Source organism: Epinephelus moara, chromosome 12 (genome assembly GCF_006386435.1).
Source record: "Epinephelus moara isolate mb chromosome 12, YSFRI_EMoa_1.0, whole genome shotgun sequence".
NCBI lineage: Eukaryota > Metazoa > Chordata > Actinopteri > Perciformes > Serranidae > Epinephelus > Epinephelus moara.
This window is the reverse complement of record NC_065517.1, coordinates 36,519,906-36,543,873: the sequence shown is the minus strand read 5'-3', so window position 1 is coordinate 36,543,873 and position 23,968 is coordinate 36,519,906. Positions and strand designations below refer to the sequence as shown.

General features: G+C 43.2%; 2 protein-coding genes across 3 annotated transcripts in view; both read left to right on the top strand.

The window, feature by feature from the left end:
* LOC126398977 (hormonally up-regulated neu tumor-associated kinase) overlaps positions 1–23,968 on the top strand; it is a 987,429-nt gene that overhangs the window by 819,198 nt on the left and 144,263 nt on the right. The window lies entirely within an intron of this gene.
* Positions 1,088–8,896, top strand: LOC126398981 (keratin, type II cytoskeletal cochleal-like). Its single transcript, XM_050058675.1, has 9 exons — positions 1,088–1,587; positions 3,712–3,920; positions 4,044–4,104; positions 4,231–4,326; positions 5,880–6,044; positions 6,139–6,264; positions 6,411–6,631; positions 7,617–7,675; positions 7,848–8,896. Exons 1-9 carry the CDS (start codon positions 1,102–1,104, stop codon positions 8,126–8,128), a joined length of 1,704 nt encoding a protein of 567 aa, XP_049914632.1. The 5' UTR covers positions 1,088–1,101; the 3' UTR covers positions 8,129–8,896.

The following is a 23,968-nucleotide window of genomic DNA, read 5'->3' as shown; positions in this document are numbered from 1 at the left end:
AACAGCCAATGTGTGTCTGTGTGTGTTATGTTCAGGTGTTGTCACGTAAATAACAGTGCCCAAGCAATAAACAGGACAGACAATAGGATTTTATTTATTTTTACACTACATTTTCACTGAAAGCTGACCGAATCCGACCCGAGCCCGAATACAATTTATAGCTACATTTTTGACCAAACCCGGCCCGACCCGTCGGGTACCGTCGGGCTCGGATCGCCACACTCTAGTGTGTGTATGTGTCCCCTATTGGGGCCTATCTGAATTTCTGTCTTTGAGAGATATTATTTTGTAATATAACTGAATTTTCTATCCATACATATAAATTTTAAATATATTAAAATTATAAGGCATCTTTGAGTAAACTGCGAGTATCATTTAAGTAGGCTATGTCGTGGCCGGCCGAGTGTTCTCTTTTTTGGAAATCAAAATATGGTCACCCTAGCCTGTAAGCTTATAGAGGAAACTTTCACGTCGTTAGGAATCTCTGCCAAAATGCTTACGTGCAATGTATTTACATGCATACGTTTAAACATGTGCAGGGTCAGCTTTACAACAGCTGCTCAGGATGTGTTTTGCAAATCCAGTGAGGTTTTACCAAGTTAATCTTTAGTTCTAAATGTAGCAAATATTTATCCATCTTGCAAGATGATGAAATTGGTAGATCAATGGGTGTTCAGGTCCTCACCCTACCCTGCCACTCCTCCAACCACCCACACCTCTCAGAAATTATAATCAAGTAAAAGTGTCTTTGCCAGCATGCCTTTCCTCCCCTCCCACCCCTGGCTCCAGTGCCACTCCTCTGCCAGCACCTGGATGTGTCAAGCCGCGATCACTTTACAGGGGTGGCACTGTTACCTGTCTGACAGGCTGAGCTGCTCCAAGCCAATCTACCTGCCTGCAGAGGAGGTGGAGCTCACCGGAACCTCCTCCTCAGTCGAAGGCAGATAAAAATCCCTCACGGACAGGAAGAAGATACTTAGAGGGACTCTCCTCTTAGTGCACTCTACTGCTCTGCCAAAGCTCTCTCTGCTCCTTTTCTCTGTTAATCCTTCTCTTTCAGAGGAAACAAAACTAACCATGAGTCGTGCAGGAGGAAGTTATATGAGTGTTATCAGCTCCAGCGGTGGTTTTAGTGGTAGTGGTGGTGGTGTTGGTGGTGGTCGCCGATATGCAAGATCTCTCCAGATGTCCTCCAGTGGACCTAGAATGTCATCTGCCTCGATGATGTTTCCTTATGGCGGTCAGGTTGTTTTCGGCAGGGGTCAGAGCAGTGGTGGTTATGGCGGTGGTTATGGCAGTGGTGGCGGTGGTAGCGGTAGTTACAGCCGTTATTCTGTCATTGGTTCTGGTATGGGTGGCGGAGGTGGCGGAGGTGGTGGAGGTATGCGAATGTCAGGAGGAATTGGTGGTATGGGTGGTATGGGTGGTATGGGTAGTATGGGAGGGCAAATCACGAATGTAACAGTCAACCCGAACCTACTGGCCTCCAAGCCCCTTGATATCGACCCCAACATCCAGATTGTCAGAACCCAAGAGAAAGAGCAGATCAAGACTCTAAACAACCGGTTCGCACAGTTCATTGACCGGGTGAGTAGCTCCTTTCTATATTCTCATGTCCCACACCATCTCAGTGTGTGAGTGCTATTTATGTAAGAGCTGTGATGTCATTAAACAATAGATGTTGATATGAATGACCTGGGGAACAAACAATATCAGGAAGAGATAGAAGATAGAGTGCAGACAGTAGAGTTTGTTGCTGTGTGCAAGCGTGAATGGCTGCAACAGACCTCAATGCTTGGGCACTGTCTTTGAAACTGTAGGCTATATTTGCAAAACTCTGCACACTTACCACAAAACAGCACAGCAGCAAAACATTATGCTTTTTTTAACTCCTGCAAAACTGTTCAAACTCATTTAAAAACAGTCATTTTTGCATGAACAAAGGCTTTTGCCTTTTCTGTGTGCGCAGGCTGCAATGAAGGTGTCACACATGTAGTAAACACACATACACACAGGTATCTAAATGTGTAAAGTGTGGATGTGAATTCTGAACACAGCACACTATCAATACAAATGACTTCAAATTTCTTCTCTCAAAATATTCTAACAACCAAAAACGAAAGTGCAGCATGAGAAAAGAAAAACGTCTATGTTAGGAAAAGAAAGGCTTAATCTCGCCTTCGTTGTGGGTCTGGCCAGAAGACTTAATCCACATAACTCTGTCCAGATGTTTACCTGTTGCCTTTTAATAGTGCGCAAGCTCAGATTTGTGAGTGAACACATTATCTAAGTGGGTTTTCATGTGCCAGTGTGGAAAGGAAGGAAGGAAATTAGCAAAGTACTGGAGCAAAGCAGAGACCCATGTTTAGAGTTATGAGATGTGCAAACTGAGTGTGAAGCAGCAAGTTGTCTTATAAACAGAGTGTAAAGCGAAGAACATGTATTCAGTTTGACACACTTGGTAAATGCACTGGCTACAAGTGTGACTGGTTTCAGAGCAGGCTGCTCTCACTTGTTATGATCCATCCACGTTGACTGTGAGGGCAGCTTGTTCCGATCCATACTTATATTTATTGCAAGGCAGCGCCCTCTAGTGGCTGTAGTAATCATTACAGGGAGGTGGAGGTTGAGGGACTTCGTTTTAAAGGCCACAAAGTCCGTGTAATATATAGACAAGTGTATCAAGACTTGGCTTTGAGAGGGCGTGGCAACTGTTAGTTGTTTTTTAATTTCAGTCAGAAACCAATTCCTCCAATACACCGCCTGATTTAGTTGTCAATCGTGACACAGCAGGCTAACAATCAATATTCGTAAGATTGTTATTGTAAAAATAATGTTGTAGCCTAAGGTTTGCAACTGACCCTTTGCTAAGTCCCACCCCTTGAACGCAGACTGGCCAATCACAGCATGGCATCAGCCAGCTCCGATGAGGGTTCAGCAGCAACACGGTTGTGCTCCATAAACTCTCATGCTATCGATTCAGATTTCCTTCGTTTTCAGTCTGGTTTTATGGATTTTGAGCTAAACACTGTGCCTATCAATTCTTCTTCTTCTTCTTCTTCTTACTATTATTATTATTATTACAAGCAAAAATTGATACATTTTCTTGTTGTGGCCTTTATAAAATGAGCAGTGGTGAAAGTTCCTAAGATGTTATGATCAAGGGGATGATAAGCTGACCGCGTTAGCTAGCACAGCATGCTAGCATAGCATAGCTAGCTAGCTGACAAGTTGTCTACTTCAGTTTTAAACATGCAAGTGCAAACCCAAGGCTAACATTATTTCTACAATAACGGTCTAACAAATATTGACTGTTAGCTTCGGTTGAATCGAATTAAGCATGAGGTAATAACGTTAAAATCTGCAGAGCAATAAAAATCCCAGCGTGTGAGATGAATTCCCCCCTTACAATATTTTATTCACTGAATTAAAAACTGTGTGACAACTGCATCAGGCGTCGTGTTGGTGGAATACGCACAAGTTAATAATCTTGTGCCAACAAAGTTTTTTAAAAACTTTGTTGGCACAAAATCACCAATGCTGACGAGCACACAGATGATGAAAGATGTGGACTATTTCTAGTCTTTAATGTTGTCCTATTATTTAATTAATTACATGATCAGAGTAATGTGGTTTTGTAGTCATATTCAAAAGAATACCATGCCCCAACTGAGACTGGATCAAAACATGACAAATGATTTTCCCTTTTAGGTCCGCTTCCTGGAGCAGCAGAACAAAATGCTGGAGACCAAGTGGAGCCTAATGCAGGATCAAACCACCACCCGCTCCAACATTGACGCCATGTTCGAGGCCTACATCGCCAACCTGCGCAGACAGCTGGACGGGCTCGGCAATGAGAAGGTGAAGCTGGAGGGAGAGCTGAGGAACATGCAGGGAATGGTGGAGGACTTCAAGAAGAAGTGAGTTAATATCAGCACAGGAAACCAAGCGTGTCACATCTTTGAACACAAAAGCTACAGATCCAGTCGTTGATGACCACAGTCATTTTCCATCATCTAATTCTTCAACTGTTTGTGTGTCAGGTACGAAGATGAAATCAACAAGCGTGCTGTTGCGGAGAATGAGTTTGTGCTCCTGAAGAAGGTGAGAGTTTATCTGCAGTTAGAGAGCTTGTCACTCCACCAGGTCAAGAACAAAAGTGGAATGAATAATTGTTTTTTCCTCTGACCTCTCGGCAATGCGGACCATTTCCTTCGTCTCTACTCACAGGATGTAGATGCCGCCTACAAGGTCAAGATTGAGCTGGAAGCCCAGGCTGATGCCCTCCAGGATGAGATTAACTTCCTCAGAGCTGTCTATGAGGCGGTAAGAATAATGAGCCACTCCTCATTCCTATCATAACAGCTACTTTGCTCTCATTTCTAGGGAAACACTTCTTAAATGATCCAACAGTAAAGGGGGAATCACTCTTCCACTTCTCCCCTTCCCTACCATCGACTCATTTTTGTCTTTTTTAGGGGTCTTTAGGGGGCGATAGCAGGATAACAGTGTATGCCACATAGAAGTGGTATACATCATCTGGAAGCTGGAAACCTGAAGGCTAATTTGAGCTCAGCACTGTGTTTCAGTAGTGTTTTTATGCTACTGTGCCAGCAATAGCTGTGGCCAGAGACATTATGTTTTCGTGCTGTTCGTGCGTACTTACGTCTCATTCTCATTAACGCGTTATCTCAAGAATGCCGTGAGAGAATTATTTCAAATTTGGCACAAACACTTGGGCTCAGCAATGAACTGATTAGATTATGATGGTAAAAAGTCAAAATTCGCTGTGGTCACTGTGACCTGGTCGACCCCATTCTCGTGAACCCAATAACCCAGGCCCAAACATCTTCTTGGACTCAACAATGAAAAGATTAGATTTTGTCAGTCAATGGTCAAGGTCACTGGGACCTTGTCAACATCAAGAGGGCCTTGAGGGAATTTCCTCAAACATCCACTTTGACTTAAGGATGATCAGATAAGGTTTCGACAGTCAATGGTCACTGTGATCTCACAAAACACGTCAAAACTAAAGGATTCATATGCTAGTTATGAAAAAATGTCACAACAACATCCGTATTTGAAGAATTGTCAGTTGCCAAAGTTACAAATGAGTCTGGACAGACATGGATGTAAAGTGCAACTTGACTGGTTTGTGGAGGTGTACAACCTTGAGGCGGTAATTCAAGTTCTTGTCATGCATTTTCAGGCTTTATACCATTTGTTACACAGATTCGGTGCTAAATGTAAGCATTTTTGACCACTCGACAACTAATAAAAAAATGACCAGACTCCCTCCAAAAAAACTCATTGAGGCACCAAGACCATAGAAAAATCTGTGCTGTAATTTGATATCAAAAACTTTCAAAGATTTCTATAGAACTGCATTTTGCATCATCGACAACTGGATGGCGAGCACTTCAGTTCTGGAAACATCTGAAAAACCCCATTATTGTCAATATACTTATGAAAGCCATCCATCCTCTGAATGCTCGACATCTCTACTTTGTGGCTACAAAGAGACTAGCATAAAGTGGGCTTGTCAGTAAAGGGGAAAGTTAAATAGACCCCTGTGCATATCGCATTGCCAGGTTACGCCTTGTCAAAATATAGCCTTAATTTGGAGCGTTGTTTAACCCTCTTCCCGACAAGAATGCATGACACGGTTGGTACCAATGGATTCCTCAGGTCTTCTAGTTTAGTCTTTACCTTTAAAACTGAACACACGGCAGCCTCTGAAAGACTGTTGGCTGAGGACACCAGCGTCCCTAGGAGGGTGGAAGAGGGCAAAGATTCAGTATAAGAATAGTTACTGTAACACCTTTACTCTTTAACTCTTTCAGTTTCATTTTTAAAAATGGCATATCTCTCTTTTGCAGGAACTGGCTGAGCTCCAGGGACAGATCAAGGACACCTCAGTCATTTTGTCGATAGAAAACAACCGAACCCTGGACATGGACGCCGTTGTGGCTGAAGTCAAGGCTCAGTATCAGGAGATGGCAGACCGCAGCCGTGCCGAGACTGAGACATGGTACACACAGAGGGTAGGCAGGAAGAGAAATCAATCTCACCAACAACTCCAATATGAAGGTCTACCGAAATCTGCAATAAGAATTATTTTTTATCCTATTCCTTCAGTATGCAGCTATGGAAGCCAGTGCAGGTCAGGCTGGAGATGACCTTCGCAGCACCAAGAGTGAGATTGCTGAGCTTACCCGCATGATTAGCCGCCTTCAGAATGAGATTGAGGCAGTCAAGGGACAGGTAAGCTCACAGTTACATTTATCTGTACATGTGTATAGTATCAGTTACATTGGTAGATTTGTTAAAAACCAGGTGCTGAACATGTAGAAGGCGTTTTAATAACAAATACCACTTCTGAAGCCTCTGCTAAATTTGCAACCTCTCAGCGTGTCAACCTGGAGGCCCAGATCGCTGAGGCTGAGGAACGCGGTGAGCTGGCTGTGAAAGATGCCAAGGCCCGCATTAGGGACCTGGAAGAGGCTCTGCAGAAAGCCAAACAGGACATGGCCCGCCAGGTCCGCGAGTACCAGGAGCTCATGAACGTCAAGCTGGCTCTGGACATTGAGATTGCCACCTACAGGAAGCTTCTGGAGGGAGAGGAAGACAGGTAAAAGCTTAGTTACTTTGGATTCACATGACATTTAATCTTCTGAAACACTAGTCAGATGTCATTTAAAAACAACCGCAGCTGACCAGAGTGCTGAACAGGCATAAAATAGCAAAACAGACGAATACAGAATCAAATTGCAGCACAACAGAAGATTAAATAAATTCAGGTGTCAAGCTCAAATCAATTGTACACCAAAGAGAAGAGGTGGACCATCAACAGTGGCTTAACGGTTTCTGTAGTCAGAGCAGTTTTTACTTGAATTGCTAAGTTGTTCTAGATTTCAGGGGCAGCCACCACAAAGGCTTGACCACCACTGTTTTTGTGCCTACCTCTGGGAACATCTGATCAGTCGACCTCAGTGCTCTAACCTGAGAATGAAGATACAAAAGTTTTGCTACATAAGCAGGCACCAGCCATTTAAAAAGAAGCAATAAAAACTTCAAATCAATCCTAAAATGGACAATAAGCCAATGGAGGTGGGCCAGTACTGGTGTTTTATGATCCTGTTTTCTATTTCTCGATCGACACCCATATTCAAAGAATTACAGTAGTCAAGTCGAGAGGTGATAAAAGCATCAATAGCTCTCTCGAGATCTTTGGGTGAGAGATTGTCCTTTTACTTTGGCTAAATGTCGTAACTGGAAAAAGCTAGTTCTGATCACTGAACTAATTTATCGAACGTGAAAGAGCTGTCAAAAATCACACAAAGATATTAAACAAAAGGTCAACTGTGAGATGCTAAAGGACTGAGAAAACCAACGGAGTCATCCAACAGGTTGGGTCGTGCCATCTTAACAATCTTATTTCCATTAAGATTAAGAAAGTGTAAATTCATCCATGTTCTGCTGTATAAACATTTCAGCAAAGGCTGTAGAGAATCTTCACAAGTTGTTTTCATAGGCACAAAGGGATTGCGTTGCATCACATTGTACAGGTTGCCACATCAGCAGCCAAAATTGCTCATCTGTGCACCTTTTTGCAGAATTGCCGGTGGCGGTGCACAGGCAGTTGTTCATGTTCAGACCCAAAGCAGCAGCTTCGGTACGTATTGACATAAATCTGTACAATTTAAGTGTTTTCTACGCAGGTTCTTGAAAATGTAAAAGATAAACATGAGAGAACCTTCAGTGAAGCTATCTGTTTGGTTTATAAGTTTTGATGGAACGTCAGAATCCTGCCATTGCATTTAAAAACATCTTATTCTCATCACCAGGTGGTAGTGGAGGTGGAGGTGGAGGCGGCGGCTATGGCGGCTATGGCGGTGGCGGCTATGGCGGTGGCGGCGGTGGCGGTGGCGGTGGCAGCGGCGGCGGCGGCTATGGCTATATCAGTGGCGGCTATGGCGGCAGCTATGGCGGCGGCTATGGCGGTGGCGGCAGCGGCAGCGGCAGCAGCCTAAGACTCACCGCTAGTGGAAGTGGTGGTGGTGGCAGCGGTAACAGCACAGTCATCACAAGAACAAACACCAGCAGCAGGTCTTCCCGCAACTTTTAAAAACAACAGTTGTCCTTTTCTCCATTCTCCTTTTTCCCTCATTTTGGTCTCCTCCTCTTATCCCTCCCCTCTGCCTGGCAACCACTAAAAGCTTCCCCCATCACTTCTCTCCTTGGAGACACATCAGCCTCAGAAACATTTGCCTTTAACCATTTTCAGCGAGCAGATCCATATAATGGTACGGCTCTCTTTGGGCATTTAGTTACTGTGTTGCTGCTCCCTTTTTGGCACCGCATACCTACAGAGAGTCAGAGATTACATCAAAATACAAGTAGAGGCAGAGAAGTTATTAGATCAGAAACAAAGAGCAGCAGAGATATGAGTCACTCCTCTCTTCCTTTGATCAGTCAGACTGGCTGTCTTTTGCCTGCTGGATCTGCCGTCATGCAGACAAGTGGATAGCCGACTTGTAGTGTCATGACAGAAAGTCCTTACATGGCAACAGTCGTTGCACACAAAATGCCGATAGCAGTTCTCAGATTAGCGCAGAAGGAGGAGCGAATGTTGTGGTTGGTTTTGAATTTATAAAGCAAACACGGCATAACTCCTCCTTTCTGCAACGTCTCCTCTGTTGTCTGTCATTCTGTTGTGCATTTCGACATTATCAAAGGAACATGTACCACTGTCCTGTTTGAATTTTGGGATCCTCTTTTTCTTCTCCTGCTCTGAGAGAAAATGGTGTTTTGATCCTGCTTTACTTCCATTTCCACACTGAATAAAAAAATAAACCGAGGCAATCAGATTTATTGTGAATTTGTACCACCGAAACATCTGGAATAAATCTGATCTCATATTAATTTTTCTGGCAGTTCTGTGTCTTCTTATTGATTAGTATTGATTTTTCGTATTGAACTTTTAAACAGTGCAAATAATTTGAGCAATATAATAATAAACTTGGTCCTGGCCGCACCACTGGCGTTCCAATAATGACAATAAAGCCCACCATTGAGTGTAAAATTACATTTATACAACAACAGAATAAAAGCCTTTTTGCCAGTGTTATCTCAGTGTCGATGGAAATACACGGGGTCTGACTAATAACTGGAAAACACTCATGTCAATAGACTGGTATGTAATGAAACCTTGCTCACAAATTGAGTTTACTAACTAGAGTTTAAAGATCAGATCAGTTCAAATCAGATCTGATCATTTTCATCACAGATAACTAGTTTTTTTAATAGACATAAAAGTTGATTTATTTATTGTTCATTAGAAAACTACAGAACAGCCTCAGATCAAGAACTATTTATTTTTAGAACAAGTTTTGCACAGACTACATGTTTCAGAATCGACATAACTGTTCTTTATGTTGATTTGTTTTTTATTTAAAAAAAAAAAAAAAAATCGTGCTCACAGGGCTTTTTTTCACGACCTATTGTTTTAAATTATCATGAAAACTTAGACACAGTCTCTTCACTCTGACTACACATGCTCCCAAACAAAAGCAGATCACTAATTATTACGCAGAATGAGATTATCAGAGCTGATCAGGGGCGGAATAAGAAGTCATTCTGCAATAATAATAATTAGCCACATGCTTCTGTAAAGTCCTTTTGGAGCAATGTGTGTTTGTCGTAAGGATAGCGTAAAAATGTAAGTGTTAAAAAAGCCCAGTGATCACACACATAAAAAACATTGCAGTGTTTACATTTTTTTTTTTTTAAACTTAATCAGACTATTGGGTTTTAAGAGCAGAGTGTTGCATCACCCTGGTTCCCTCGTCAAAAAGCCTGTGGGATTTTTCCACAGTGTTTTGGATTATTGCCGAAAATAAGCTCAGAGGGAAACAAAAATTATGACACAGACATGTTTTGTTCAGAAAGATAGTCTTCACAAATGGACACCAGTTTTTATTTCTGAAGCGTAGATACAAAGTCCAGGAGTAAAAAGCTAATGTTGGGCTATAATCTAACTACACCACGGCTGCATGACTTCAACGACGACACTCGGTAAACTCACTTAGCCACTAGTTAGCGACAGCCTTTCAAGACTCCTGACAATGTTTGGCTTTACGTTGTAGAACAAAACATGAAAGTCTCAAGTCATTAGTTTTAAGCTGCAGAGTTTTGAATGAGCTGGAGGCTGGTAAAAAGTGCATCACAGTAGTTGACTCGGCTTGAAATAAAGGCATGAATCAAATGATGATAAATTGTCAGTAAATACGGATGTGATTGAAATGAATGCTAATGCTGCAAACATGCAGCTGTTTGCTAACTAGTTTGCCGTATCATATTAACCTTATAAGGTGATAATACACCATCCATCCATTTTCTAACGGCTTCATCCTCTTGAGGGTCGCGGGGGGGCTGGAGCCTATCCCAGCTGACATTGGGCGAGAGGCAGGGTTCACCCTGGACAGGTCGCCAGACTATCGCAGGGCTGACACACAGAGACAGACAACCATTCACACTCACATTCACACCTACGGACAATTTAGATTTAGAATTAACCTATCCCCAATCTGCATGTCTTTGGACTGTGGGAGGAAGCCGGAGTGCCCGGAGAGAACCCACGCTGACACAGGGAGAACATGCAAACTCCGCACAGACGGGCTCCCACACCCGGGATCAAACCGGGAACCCTCTTGCTGTAAGGCGACAGTGCTAACCACCACACCACTGTGCCGCCCAATTAGCCAAAACATTAAAACCATTGACAGGTGAAGTGAACAACATTGATCATCTTGTTACAATGCAATGTTCTATTGGGAAACCTTGGGCTCTATCATTCATGTAGATGCCACCTGACATGCTCCACCCACCTGAACACCTGTGCAGACCAGGTACTCCCCCACCCCCCCTCATGACAGCGGCACTCCTCAGTAGCAGTGGCCCCCCAGCAGGACAATATGCCACGCTTAGCCACAAAAAGAGCTCAAGGCATCAACCTGGCCTCCAAATTCCCCAGATCCCAATCTGATCAAACATCTGTAAGATGTGCTGGCACAACACCTCACAACCTACAGGACTCAAAAGATCTGAAAGTAACGCCCTGATGGCAGACACTAAAGGACACTCCCGGAGATCCTGTGTCCATGCCTTGACAGGTCAGAGCCAAGTCTGGTCCAAGGAGGACCCAAGGGGGTACCTCTGGGGTACCGGCATGTCCCTCAAATGTTCAATCAGATTGGGATCTGGGATATTTGAAGGCCAAGTTAATGCCTTGATCTCTTTGTCATGTTCCTGGGGTGATTCCCGAGCAGTGTCTGTGGTGTGGCATGGTGCAAGTGCTGTCGCCATGAGAGGGGTTATTTTGTCTTCAATGGTGTTCGGGGCGCAACCAATCAGAAATTATTTTTTCTGTGGCCCTAAATATATATATATATTTTATTTTTGTGAATTATATACGTTCATTGGCACATTCGTAATCACCAGACGCACATTTCCCCAATAGAAATAATCATCCATAAGCTAACACAAGGAACCCTCTGATTTTTATTATGATTGCCCAAACTATTTTCCCAGACAGCTTTTCAATTTCCTATTAGTGAACGCCGGCAGTAACTCCTGCTTGATAGACAGTAGGAGTCGTATGCAGAGCCCATGGGGAGGAATGGGTCTTTCTGTTCAAGAGATGCCATGTCTACTTCTGTATCCTGCCAGTGCTACCCGTTCCATGTTAACATTTAAATTGCTCCCTCGCTGCAGGCCCAGAGATGAGCAGAAATGTCATTGTGTGATGACAAACAAACAATGCCTCTACCCTATCTTGATTCGTCTCTTTATTGGACAAAAAAGCAGAAAGGTCCATTTGCATTTTAGAGAAACGTGGGCTAGAAAACCTCGGGCGCACACAAAGAACTGCCGGTGTGACGCTTGGAAATGTGACATCGTGCCACAAATAAAAGTCAATCCCTCAAAGGCTACATGCTTTTCGCTCTTGCTCTCTGTGAACAGTCTCTCGCACGCACGCACACAAGCCCAGCGGCCATTCGTTGTTTGAGCAGCATGTACCCATCAAATCCTACCTCCCCTCCCATCCCCGCAACCTCTCTCTCCGAGCGTATATCACAGGGCTGACAGACAGCGCTGGGGCCGAATCGCTCCCTCAGCTGTGGAGGTCTGCTCTGGTGAGTAATACTGATCTGTGTGCCATCAGCCACCGTTGGCTTCACTTCCACTCCGCCTCGTGAGAAACCAGCTTTACTGCAAAGGTCGAGAAACAATTTATTTTCTACCATTTGCAACACCAAAGGTAGCAAATTATTAAGGCGGCTGACCTGATGGTACACATCTGTGAAACTCTTTCACATAACACCACAGGATTTGTTTTTCTCAGTTTAAATCTAAAACCAGACAGCAGACACTGAAGGTGCAACGGTTCAATATTGGAGCTTAAATTGCCTTCACAGAGCCTCTTGGCTATCTGTAGACGAATCAAGCAGACATACCATTACAGTAAGGTAAACAACGTCTCATATAACTTCATTAAAGGTAACTACCATTTATGGGCTATAATCCCTGCAAGCGTCTTACTCCGTGATTCGATTTGTTTCAGAAAGCAACAGCGATCAGATGTATAACTGCAGGGCATATGGAGGAGAGCTAATCCAGGAGTGTTTATTAACTTAGCAATTGTACTTTTATGAGCTTTCAGCAGCAAACATAACTAGACTGTTGCAGCCACTGAGCTCCACCCAGGACTCGGCCTAAATGAGCGCTGTCTGAATTGCAGCGATTCACTTAGCGTGCCAGGGAAGATAATGTTTAATCTGTAAAAGAAAAGATGTTAATCTGTTATTTATGTTGATGACTGGCAGTCCCAGCTGGATCTGCTTTGCTATTCATAGAGTTGAGACCGAGTCTCCTTGCCTCAGCCTGTTCCACAGGCCGTTAAGGGTGTGATTTACATGCACAAGCCATTGCCCTGCTCAAATGCAGTGTGTGTGTGTGTGTGTGTGTGTGTGTGTGTGTGCGTGCATGCATGTCGATGTCAGGGAGAGAGAGGTTGTGTGTTTGACCTAGTAGCTCCGTATGTGTGCAGTGTGGAGATGGCTTTCAGCACAGAGGCAAATGCTTTCTTCACACATTTTCTCTCATCACATGAACCTCTGGTTCTCAGCTCCACTGCTGATCCATCACTTTTATTGTGAAAAAAAAGAAAACCACCCACATTTCCTGCAAATCTGAGGCGACTACCTGCAGTGTGTTCGGATGCTAAAGCTCAAGACCTTGCTGTAAGTCTGGCAGACATTCCTCTGCACAATAATCTAAGAATCTCTATTGATTTATCTTTCTCAATTTCCTACGGAATCAGCTTTGCTCTGCAAGGAATTTTATTTTGAAATGCTGGCCCCTGCGAGATACATGTTTTGGGGGATAACCCGGACTCTATCTAGCCACGTTCTAACACACCGCCTACAGCATCACCAGACTCTATCTAGGGAAGGTTCACACACACAGGTCATATACCACACATAAGAATGATGCAATCTCTGTCATGTTTTACCTGGGAAACTTTTTTTCCCACCGGGCCATGATGGAAGATTTCCAGATATTTCACAAGCTAGAATGTCTCGTCTGGAAAAACAGCCCGAACATTTGTGGGCTCAGTTGCATGACAGAGGGAAGCTCATGTTTCCCAGCTGAGAGGTTAACAGGCTGCAGAGTCCACTAGCTGATCTCTCAACATGACAATGGAATATAGAGTTTATTATTTTACCCCTGCAGCTGTTTAAATTTAGAATTTATTATTCATGCCTGCAGCTAAGCACAGGAACACAATAATCAATTCACACAACTCATGCATTCACTCATGTTGCACCTCATAAATCTGTTGGATTAACTTTCTTCTGTTTTTAGAATCTCCATTCTGTTTCAGTTCTTAGAGTAGCAGAAAAACTAAATATGTTTTCCGCACCACATTTCCAATTTTTTCTCATGCATATTTCATAATGAGCACGTCAGAAGCATTTCCATTGTGGTCACTGATGAAGACGGGACATTTGAAGATGAGGATAATGTTCTGGAGATAAAGGTGTGGTGGCTGGACGTTTGGCATTGTACGAATCTGTAAACACATGCGTTTCATTTGTACGTTTCATACGTATCATATCAGCGTTTCAAAAGTGACGTGGGTCGGATGACATATACATGAGCCTCTGGTGGATGAAAGACAGGTGAGACGAAGTGAAGGCGAGCCTCTTCAATGAAATCTGCACCAGTGGAGCTCAGCAGGATTTAAATCTGACTTTGAGAAACACCAGGCTCATTCGAGATGAACTGCGCCTCGCTTGGAAAGTAGACGAGAGCAGGCAGCTGCAGCAGGAGGCGGTGACCAAAAGCTGCGGTCAAGTCAGACAGTTTCCAGCAGCCTTCAGTCTGTACAGTAGGTCACACAAAGTGCCAACAGCTGCTGAACCTGCACACCTGAATCTCATCTGCAACCAAGCCACTGCCATATAAAACCCCGGCTCACACATCCAGACTCTACCAGATCGTTCAGCCTTCTCTGCAGTACAGATGTCAAGGACAGCCTCTAAGTTTTTTGATACTTGTCTTTCTGTGCTTTAGGACCGTAGTTCACACATTGTTCTTTGACTCAGGTTCACCACGCCAGCTTCAACAATAATCAGCCACGTCCAGCCTCGTTTGTAACTCCTGCCTCTGGATTTGGACTCCTCTGTCTTCAGCCCCTTCATTCCCAGCCCACCTCAGCCATCATTTCATTCAAGCCTTCAGCCTCCATCTCAAATTAAAACAGACTGCCTTAAACCAGTCCCAGTTTCCTAAGTTTTCCCAGTTTCCCCATAGTTGAACAGATATTTGGAAAACTGAAATGGAAAAGCTTCTGACAGAAAAGTTTAAAGGCCAAACTCCATGTGTGAGGCTTCTTCTGAAAGGTAATCATCAACTCAAACATCAAAAATCCTTTTGTTTGTTCATGAGTTGACACTGAACAAAAATTGAAACACAACTTTTATTTTTGTTCCCATTTTTCACAGGTTTAAGTTTAAGATCTAAGACTTTTTAATGCACTCAATAAAAAATATTTTGTTTCAAGTTTTGGTCACACTTTTGTTAAAATCCGTATTATTCCTGAGCACTTCTCTTTTTCCAAGATAATCCATCCACCTGACAGGTGTGGCACATCAAGATGATTAAACAGCATCATTACCACACAGATGTGTCTTGGGATGCTCACAATAAAAGGACACTCTGAAATGTGCAGTTTTATCACACATCACAATGCCACAGATGTGGCAACTTTTTAGGGTGCATGCCATTGGCATGCTGACAGCAGGAATGTCCACCAGAGCTGTTGGCTCTGAACTGAATGTGCATTTCATGATGATAAGCTGTCTCCAATGATGTTTCCCTGAATGTGGAAGTACATCCAAGCAGCTCCACACCCGCCCAAGTCAACACATTGTCACTCTGACCTCGTCACATATCGACATTTGGTTATGGACTTTCCATGTCCAGATATGATGTGCAAGGTACCCTGGGTCTGTTGGTTGTTGATGTTCTGGGACGCTGTGTCACGTTCTGCCTGTTACATGCATCCCTGACGCAGCTGAGCGCCATTAAAATATAACGCAGACCGGCCGCATATCATGACAACGTTAAAGGACGGCTTTTTTCGTCAGTGTCTGATGCCTAAAGTCACTGCCCAAACACCGGATTTCACCGACTTCGGTTGCCCAAGTTGGTTAAGACATCAAACTGCAGTCAGGTCAAGGCCCCGGTGAGAATGATGAGCATGCAGATGAGCTTTTACCGAAATTCTTTGGTTGTGCAAACCATGTGTTGCATCAGCTGTTCAGGTGGCTGGTCTCAGATGTTCTTAAGCCCCATTTCCACCAAGCAGGACAGTACGGTTCAGTTCAGTTTGGTACGCTTTTATTTCTGTTTCCACTGTGAAAAGTTGTGGATGGTAACGACAGAACCGTTCTGTACCGGGTACCTAGCACACAGATCTGGTACTAAAAGGTGGAGCTGTGAACACTGCAGTCTGATTGGTCAGTCGAGGACGGTCACTCTGCTCAGGGAGCTGTGGCTGGTTTTGAGGCTCATGTAAACACTGTTCATACTGTGTAAACTGTAACTATAAAATGAAAGGATGAAAAGGAAAAATAATTTAATTCACTGGGTGGAAAACTAACTTGTAATGTTACTCAATGCATGAGTTGATGACGTGAATCAATCAAGGGAAGTTAAGGGAACTGTTTGAGGTGGAAACACCAGGGTCTAGGTACCATGTCTAAAGGGTTACTTTTGGTTCCAAAGGTACCATACTGAAAGTGTTTGATGGAAACAGGGCTTTACAGTTGTGATGACCGGATGTACTGCCAAATCAACGGACACTGGACACAATCTATGGTAGTGAAATGAACATTCAGTTCACAGGCAGCAGCTCTGGTGCCCAATCCTGCAGTCAGTACGTAAATGGCTCCCTCAAAACTTGCGACATCTGTTGCATTTTGTTGTGTGATAAAACTGCACATTTTAGAGTGTCCTTTTATTGTGACAATCTCAAGGCACACCTGTGCAGTAATGATGCTGTTTAATCAGCATTTTGATATGCCACACCTGTCAGGTGGATGGATTATCTTGGGAAAGGAGAAGTGCTCACTAACAGGGATTTTAACAACCAAAATATGAGAGGAATATATCCAGTGTGTGCATTACAAAGTCTTGGATCTTTAACTCAAACCTGTGAAAAATGGGAGCAAAAACAAAAGTGTTGTGTTTAAATTTTTGTTGATTATAGATTCATGAGCAAAACAAAAGGATAATGGGGGAGGAGTGAGATATAATGAGTCAAATGAGTTATGTTTAAGTTTATTTTATCAACTAAATGGCGATAAAGAGGAAAAACGAAAAAGCTGCTTCCTTTTTTTAATCAAGTGAGTAAAGATTAAATGAAAAGAATAAAGATCTATAATATTTCTTCTTACACTCCACATTATTTATGGATGCATTAGGTTATATGTATTCAGAATACACTCCCTGTGCAATCAGGCTAATGAATAGTAACAGTGCACTGCACTTTGTATGTGCTGAATGTTGCAGCGTTCTCATTAACTTAGCATCTGTAAGAACACTAATCTGAGTGGGAAAAAAACCCATCTGCCCTTGTTGCGTTCAATAAACCTACTGTATGTTGATTAATCACCTTAAATTACAATGCTACAACTCTACACTGAACCACACACACACAGTGACACACACACACACACACCATCCATTAAGTGGTGTGTCGGATATCCAGCCGTGAAATCAACCACTGAATATGGAGTGCTTCCGTTCGGGGAAAGAGAGATCCATTGATCGCTGTCTCCCGACATAAAAGAGAGTATTGATGCCATACCCCACAAGGATTGGTGTTAGACGTGCAGACAGAGAGGAGGAATCTGACCCCGGTGACCCCCCCACATACTATTACCTCCATTGGGGAGCGCTGATTTCTCTCGTGTCAAACTTCACGGTACACTTTGAGTGCCCTCGTCGCTCAATTCTTCCCCGAAGTCTACGGTTAACAAAGGGAAGATGTTACAGTAAACATGTTTACCACAAATAATACATCACAGTATTTTACCAATATCCACAACACTCTTGCCAACATACCCACCACTAAAACAGGATGCTTTCCTCACACTCCTTTCTCTTTCTGCCAAGGGACAAGGCCAAGGAACCTGAACTGAATGAACCAAGTTAGTGATAATGAGCAGTATGATAATGGCCGTACACTTTGACCCTTTGCTCCTTATTCACATTCAGTGTGATGATGGGATTGAATTTCTTCCAGCCTGGCCCCAGAAAAATGAGCAAATACCCACGGTCATTAACGCAGCCTGATCCAGTGGAGACCCATGAGGAAAATGACCTATTTGAGTGGAAAGTAATAGCTTCAAAAAGAACTGCAGTATCAAATCATTATGCGATAAGATCAAAATATTGTATCCATAAGACACCATCATTGACACGCTGCAGGATTCTATAAAAAACACATTTTCTTGTCCTAAGCAGTGAATCAAATCTATATTTAATACACCTGCAATGTGGGCTTCGCCTCCTATAAACTGAATTTATTAGTGTAGCGTTAGAAAAAATGACTTGCTAAATATTGTGCCCACAAGCAAAGGATGTGACTCAGTTTTCATGTTACACGTCCCCAGTGGAACATTGGCTTATAAAGTGCTCCTCCATAAAATGTCTGCTGTTATGCCGTTCTGGCAGCCTCCGGGCAAAAACTGTAGAGGTAGTTTGATCCCCTAAGACATTTAGATTTTTCCTGTTTAAGGCAGGAAAATTAGCTTCTATGCTCTTAAATGAGGCTAATAAGAACAAATTATCTACATCATTTTTGTTGTGGGTTTTCTGTAATATATATATTTTCTGCATTAGATTCACAAGTGATAGGTTTTCTCTGACATGGAAGGATTACTGAACAGGCCTAGCAGGCACTGGGCCAGGGGCCCAGAGTGTCAGGGGTCTCCTGGCCTTCACTTGCAAAATATCAAATGAACATGTACCAACCAGCTAAACACTCAAAAGGACCACAAACAGGCACATAAAGCCTGCAAAGAGATGCAAAGGACCCGCGAAGATGCAAAAAATAACTACAAAAATGGGCAAAACAACCATGAGGGACACAAAATGACGACAAAGAAACATAAAACAACCAAAAAGACTCAAATGTATCTCAAAGAGACCCAAAATTACCCTGAAAAGACCCAAATGACTTCAAAAACACAAACACAATTTGACCACAAACAACCATAAGGGAAACAAAATAAGTACAAAGCAAGACAAAATGCCTTCAGTGAGACAGAATTTACCTCAAAGGGACCCACACAACTTAAAAAAGACATAAAACAACCAAAGAGAAACACAAAATGACCACAAAATACACAAAGTTACCTTAGTAGACAAGACCAAACAACTGCAAAGAGACACAAATGACCATGAGGGACACAAAACAACGTCAAAGTAACACAAAGCTACTAAAATGACATGAAATTAGCTCAAAGAGACACAGAGTTACCTCAGGAGGACCCAAAAATTACCTGGATGACACAAACATCTTAAAAATCAGCTCTTGCCAACCACAAAACAACTACAAAGAGGCAAAAAAAACATGGGGAAAAAAAACACATAATAACCCCAATAAGACACAAAATGATCCCAAAGAGACACGCAGCTTTTAAAAAGACACAAAACAACCCCAAGGGACACAAAATTGCTAGAAAGACACAAAAAGGACAAAAAAAAAACACGAGAAAACACAAAACCACTACAAAGAGACACAAAATTACCCGAAGGACACACAAACGTCTCGCCAACCATGAGGAAACACAACACCACTACAAAGTGGCAAAAACAGCCAAAAAAACAAAAATAACCTCAATAAGACATACCTTTAAAAAAAAAAAGACACAAATCAACCACAGGGATACACAGAACGAATGCAAAGATATACAAAATGACCAGAAAAGACACAAATTTACCTCAAAGAAACCCAAATGACAAAAAGCAACCACAAGGGACACAAAATCACTACAAAGCCACAGAAAACTACCAAAAAGACACAAAATTTTTCCAAAGATCCACAAAATTACCCCAGTAAGACCCAAACATTACATAAAGGAGACACAAATGTAGCTCAAAGCAATAAAAGATGACTTCAAAGTTACATAAATCCACAAAAAGATGCATTAGGACTATAAAAAGATGCAAAACCACCACAGAGTTTGTGTGTCCTGCTCCTGGGTAACAGAGGTGATGGGGTCCTTTGCATGTCGTTGCCCAGAGGCCCGTTGTCTCGTGTCTGCCCATGCTGACAGTCTGTCCAGTGTTCGATCACCTCTGCAACACGTTGTATAAAACAGTCTGACAGTTTCAAGCAGACGAGGTACGACAGCAGGAGAAACACCGTCTTTATTTATCTGCCATAGCACCATATTTCGTGACAATTTACAACATACAGGCGTCGGCTGCAGTCAGAAGCTCTTGTGTTACTTCCCATGGAGTGGGTGCTAGATAGCTGTCTGTCTGCCTGCATGCCCGTGTGAACACACATCAAAGCCCCCTGTCAAAAACTTCTGATGGAGTTGGAACAGTGACATATTTCAGAGCTATAATCAGTCACAATATGACAGAGAAATTACCACCTTCCCTCAAGAGCAATCAGTCAGTTCCAGAGCCAATCAGCTCAGCTGACGCTCACACAAATAGACATGTCAAAAAAACAACAACCCCACTCTGCTGTAACACAACAGTTTTTGGTGTACGGAGCTCTGAGGAAAAACTGCTCCGCACTCCCGAGACATTAAGTCCTTCAGCAAAACATCTGCGCTCGCCTCATTTAAATACATATTTGATTCTCAAAAACGGTGCACACACTCATCAGCAGCATTATTAACTCCTCCAATTTGCATCCATATGATTTCTTGAATATCTTTATGTGTACGCAAACCATTGCAACCACATCTCTGCCAGTTTATCTCGCTGTGTGCAGCAGGCCAGCGCTCCCAGTCAGAGTTAAATGATCATGTCTCAGTCTTACGGTCTGACCGAGATGTGAAACCAAGATGCCCGAAGTGACGAGGCTCCGTTTGAGCAGAGAGATAAGACGGCCTCCTACCGGTCTGCCGTTGCTGGGGGAGCGCAGCAGGGGTGGGAGAGGCTGAGAGTGGAACTGTGAGGATGGGTACAGGAGGAGTGGGGGGATGTTTTCTGTCGCTTCCTCTGTAATCTGACCAAAGCAAGGCGAGGGGATGGAGGGTGAGGCGAGGTGAGTAGTTGTAAAGTGAATGTGTCACACTGGCAGGCCCCTGGGAAGACCCTGTAAACACTGCTCAGTCACAGCTCTGATTACAGAGGCAGGGAGGGAGGGAGGGAGGGATGGAAACACTGGGAGGAGGAGGAGGGTGTGACAACAGGGGAGAAGGAGGGATGAAAACAAGAGGACAGAAAAGGACATGGAAAAGAGGAGGTGGTGGGGAGGAGGGGGGGTGCTAAGTGGAAGGAACATGATCTGGAGATGTCTGATGAAAGAGCTGAGAAAGGAGAAGGAAATAGACTCACAAACAAGAAGTGGTTTGGGGAAGAAAAAAAAACTACAGCGTGAGAGATCTGAACTCTGTGTAAGTCCCATTTTTGTTTAGCTTTAGGATTGTTTTATTTCCCACAGACTGCCTCTATAGGAAATCATCCAGTCGACGAGCCTTGTGCTGCTGCGTATAACTCAATCAGAAAGTCAAGACATGGATTTGCCTTCTAGAGTCAATACTGCAGCTACTCCGAGCTCAATTCCATTTGTATTGCGTCGACGCCGGGCTGTGCGCTCCCCTCTGTGCTATTGATCTATGTAGCCTTTGCAACATGATGACTTAAAATGCCAGAGAAGATATAATTTTCATTCAAGCAGTGACACCTAATTATGTGGCACGAGCTGGACGAGAAAGCAGGAAATTAGTCCTCTTTGAAACAGAGCTATGAAATTGGAAATACTAATTATTTTTCATATTATAGATTATTACAGTCGCTGATAAGCACAAAGAATGAGCATCAAGAATGGGAATCAGCCAATGAAGGGAGGAGAAACAAGCCGGGCCAATCAGGAGCAGGCTTTTAGTCGGCATGTCGGGGTAAAGCTGAAGAGACACGGTGAGGGCGAGATTGAGACTGAGTAATGAGAGTCAGTGTTCGTCTGTCTTTGGGCTCAAGGTTGTTCCTGGTCCTGATAGCCATCTGCATTCAGTGACGTGGGCCAGATGGATTAGTTTAATATTGAATTAGAGCTGTCTCTTTAGAATGCCTCTCCATGTTCACAGTTAGCTTGTATAATGTCTCATGTCATTCATCCGGAGCGGCCTTCCCCTCAGCCTTTTTCAGGCAAAAATCTGACAGACGAGGAGAGTGGAGAGCAAAGTCAGGTATGAGCAGGGAGCGACTGTACTCTTCTCTTTTTATATATATATACTGTATTAACACTGAGGTATGGAAGCCCACTGCTGCCAATATCCAGGTATCATTGGATGATTCGTATTTCATTTGTTATTTAAATACAAACCAAACCAGTTGAAGAACTGGCAAACATCTGCTTGAAAGCTCAAACACAATCCATAAACACCTATTTTAAATCACTCTTTGTTTAGAAGTTTTCTGTTTGTGTTCCTTGTTTCATGTTGTTCATTCATGTTTAATCTACTTCCTGTTTTATTTTGTAGATTCTCTCCTCATGTGTCATGTCTGGTTTTGCTTCCTACCCCCCCTTAGCCCTACCCCTTAGCCCTACCCCTACATTTGCGCGTTCCCGCAAGGGGTAGGGGTGTCCCAATTCCTTTTTGCGTGTAGGTGTAGGGGGCATAACGAGGGGCAGTGGGTATGAAAGTAGCCCTTCGGAGCAAGGGATTTCAGATGCTGACTTGCCAGCGAGAGGTAGACGTCGCCATGGCTACCACTGAGCAAGAGACAGGGAAAAAGTCCATACATAGCTATCTGGCGTCTGTCATTTGTCCTGTTCCTGTGTTGCAAAATTGTCTGACTTTTCACATTACGATAACAGCTGGTATAACTATGCTTCCTCGTAATGTTAGCTGGTAAGCTAGCTAGCAGAAGTCCCCTGTCGTCTGTCGTTCATCAAACGAAACATGATAAATGCAGCAAACGTGATCAGTAGGATGAATGAGACTCCATTGTAGATGCCGGTTGGAAATGTAGATGGCTCACAGCTTCCTGTTTAAAACAGTTACATATACGTGTACGTAACTGACGCGGTGACGTAGTGAGTGGTGTCCCAATTCCTAGGGAAAGATTTCTACCCCTACCCCTCGTTGCTTCATTTTGAGGGCCAAGGGGTAGTAGGCAAGGGCTAGGGGTAGGGCCAAGGGCTAAGGGGTAGTGGACAAGGGGGGGGTATTGGGATTGGGCGTAAGTGTGTTTTCCCTCCCGTTTCTGTCACACCTGTCTCGTTAGTCCTTCCCTGTTCCCAGAGTCTTCTTTTCACACCTGTTCTGTATTTAATAAGTCTTGTTTGCTCCACCCTTGTTGTCAGCCAATCTCCATTTCCTCCCCTTTGCTCGTGTCCACCTCCTCCAGCTGTGTCTTGTTCTTGTGATTAGTTTTCTCTGTGTATATATACCTGTGTGTTTCACTTTGTTCCTCGTCAGTTCATCTTTCTTCATTCCTATGTCCTATGCTCTAACATGCACCGTGATCCACTTGATTGTACGTAGGTTTAGAGTATCTTCTAGAGTGTCTTGTCTTTTAGTTATACTGCTTAGTTTTATCTTTATTTTCACTTGTACATGTTGTTTTTATTGTATTATTATTATTCCAATTTAGCTTTCTTTTAGCTCTTAAACTGTAAGACATTACACTAGGTGAGAGGGAAACAGCATTTTGATTCTCTGTATGTCCTGCACATATAGCAATTGACAATAAAAACCTTTTGAACTCTGAACTTGAACTATGTTCTTGGTGTCGTTCACTACTCCCTATTCCTGCCTTGTGTCTTGTGCTCTTGTGGATTTCTTAATCATATTATCCTGGTTGGTCTTCAGTTTGGTTTTGATTCTTGTTTTGTTTGGACTTTCAGTTACCTGCCTGTTTTGGATGTTTTCAATCAGCTTTATGAATGCTTCCTTTCTGTTAAACCCTCAACCTGCCTGCTGCTCTGTATTTGAGTCCTTTCTGAACTAATAGACCCTTTTACTGTTCATAAACAGTGACATTTTTGGTGGGCGGGGCTTAGCTGGAGGCAAAACAATTCTCCACAGACATTAGCTTGTGCTAGCTAGCAAGTTCTGTTAGCTTGTTTTAGACAATGGAGGAAGATGATGTGAGTGGCGCGTTCAGAAATACTCATTCAGAGTGGCAGAGCGGAGTGAAT

What these genes read in the sequence shown, in the direction of transcription:
- LOC126398981 (XM_050058675.1), top strand. Translation starts at nt 1,102, where the DNA reads ATGAGTGTTATCAGCTCCAGCGGTGGTTTTAGTGGTAGTGGTGGTGGT. An exon ending in GTGGAGGACTTCAAGAAGAA is followed by an intron (nt 3,921 to 4,043) that starts GTGAGTTAATAT and finishes TTTGTGTGTCAG; the next exon opens with GTACGAAGATGAAATCAACA. An exon ending in TCAGAGCTGTCTATGAGGCG is followed by an intron (nt 4,327 to 5,879) that starts GTAAGAATAATG and finishes TCTCTTTTGCAG; the next exon opens with GAACTGGCTGAGCTCCAGGG.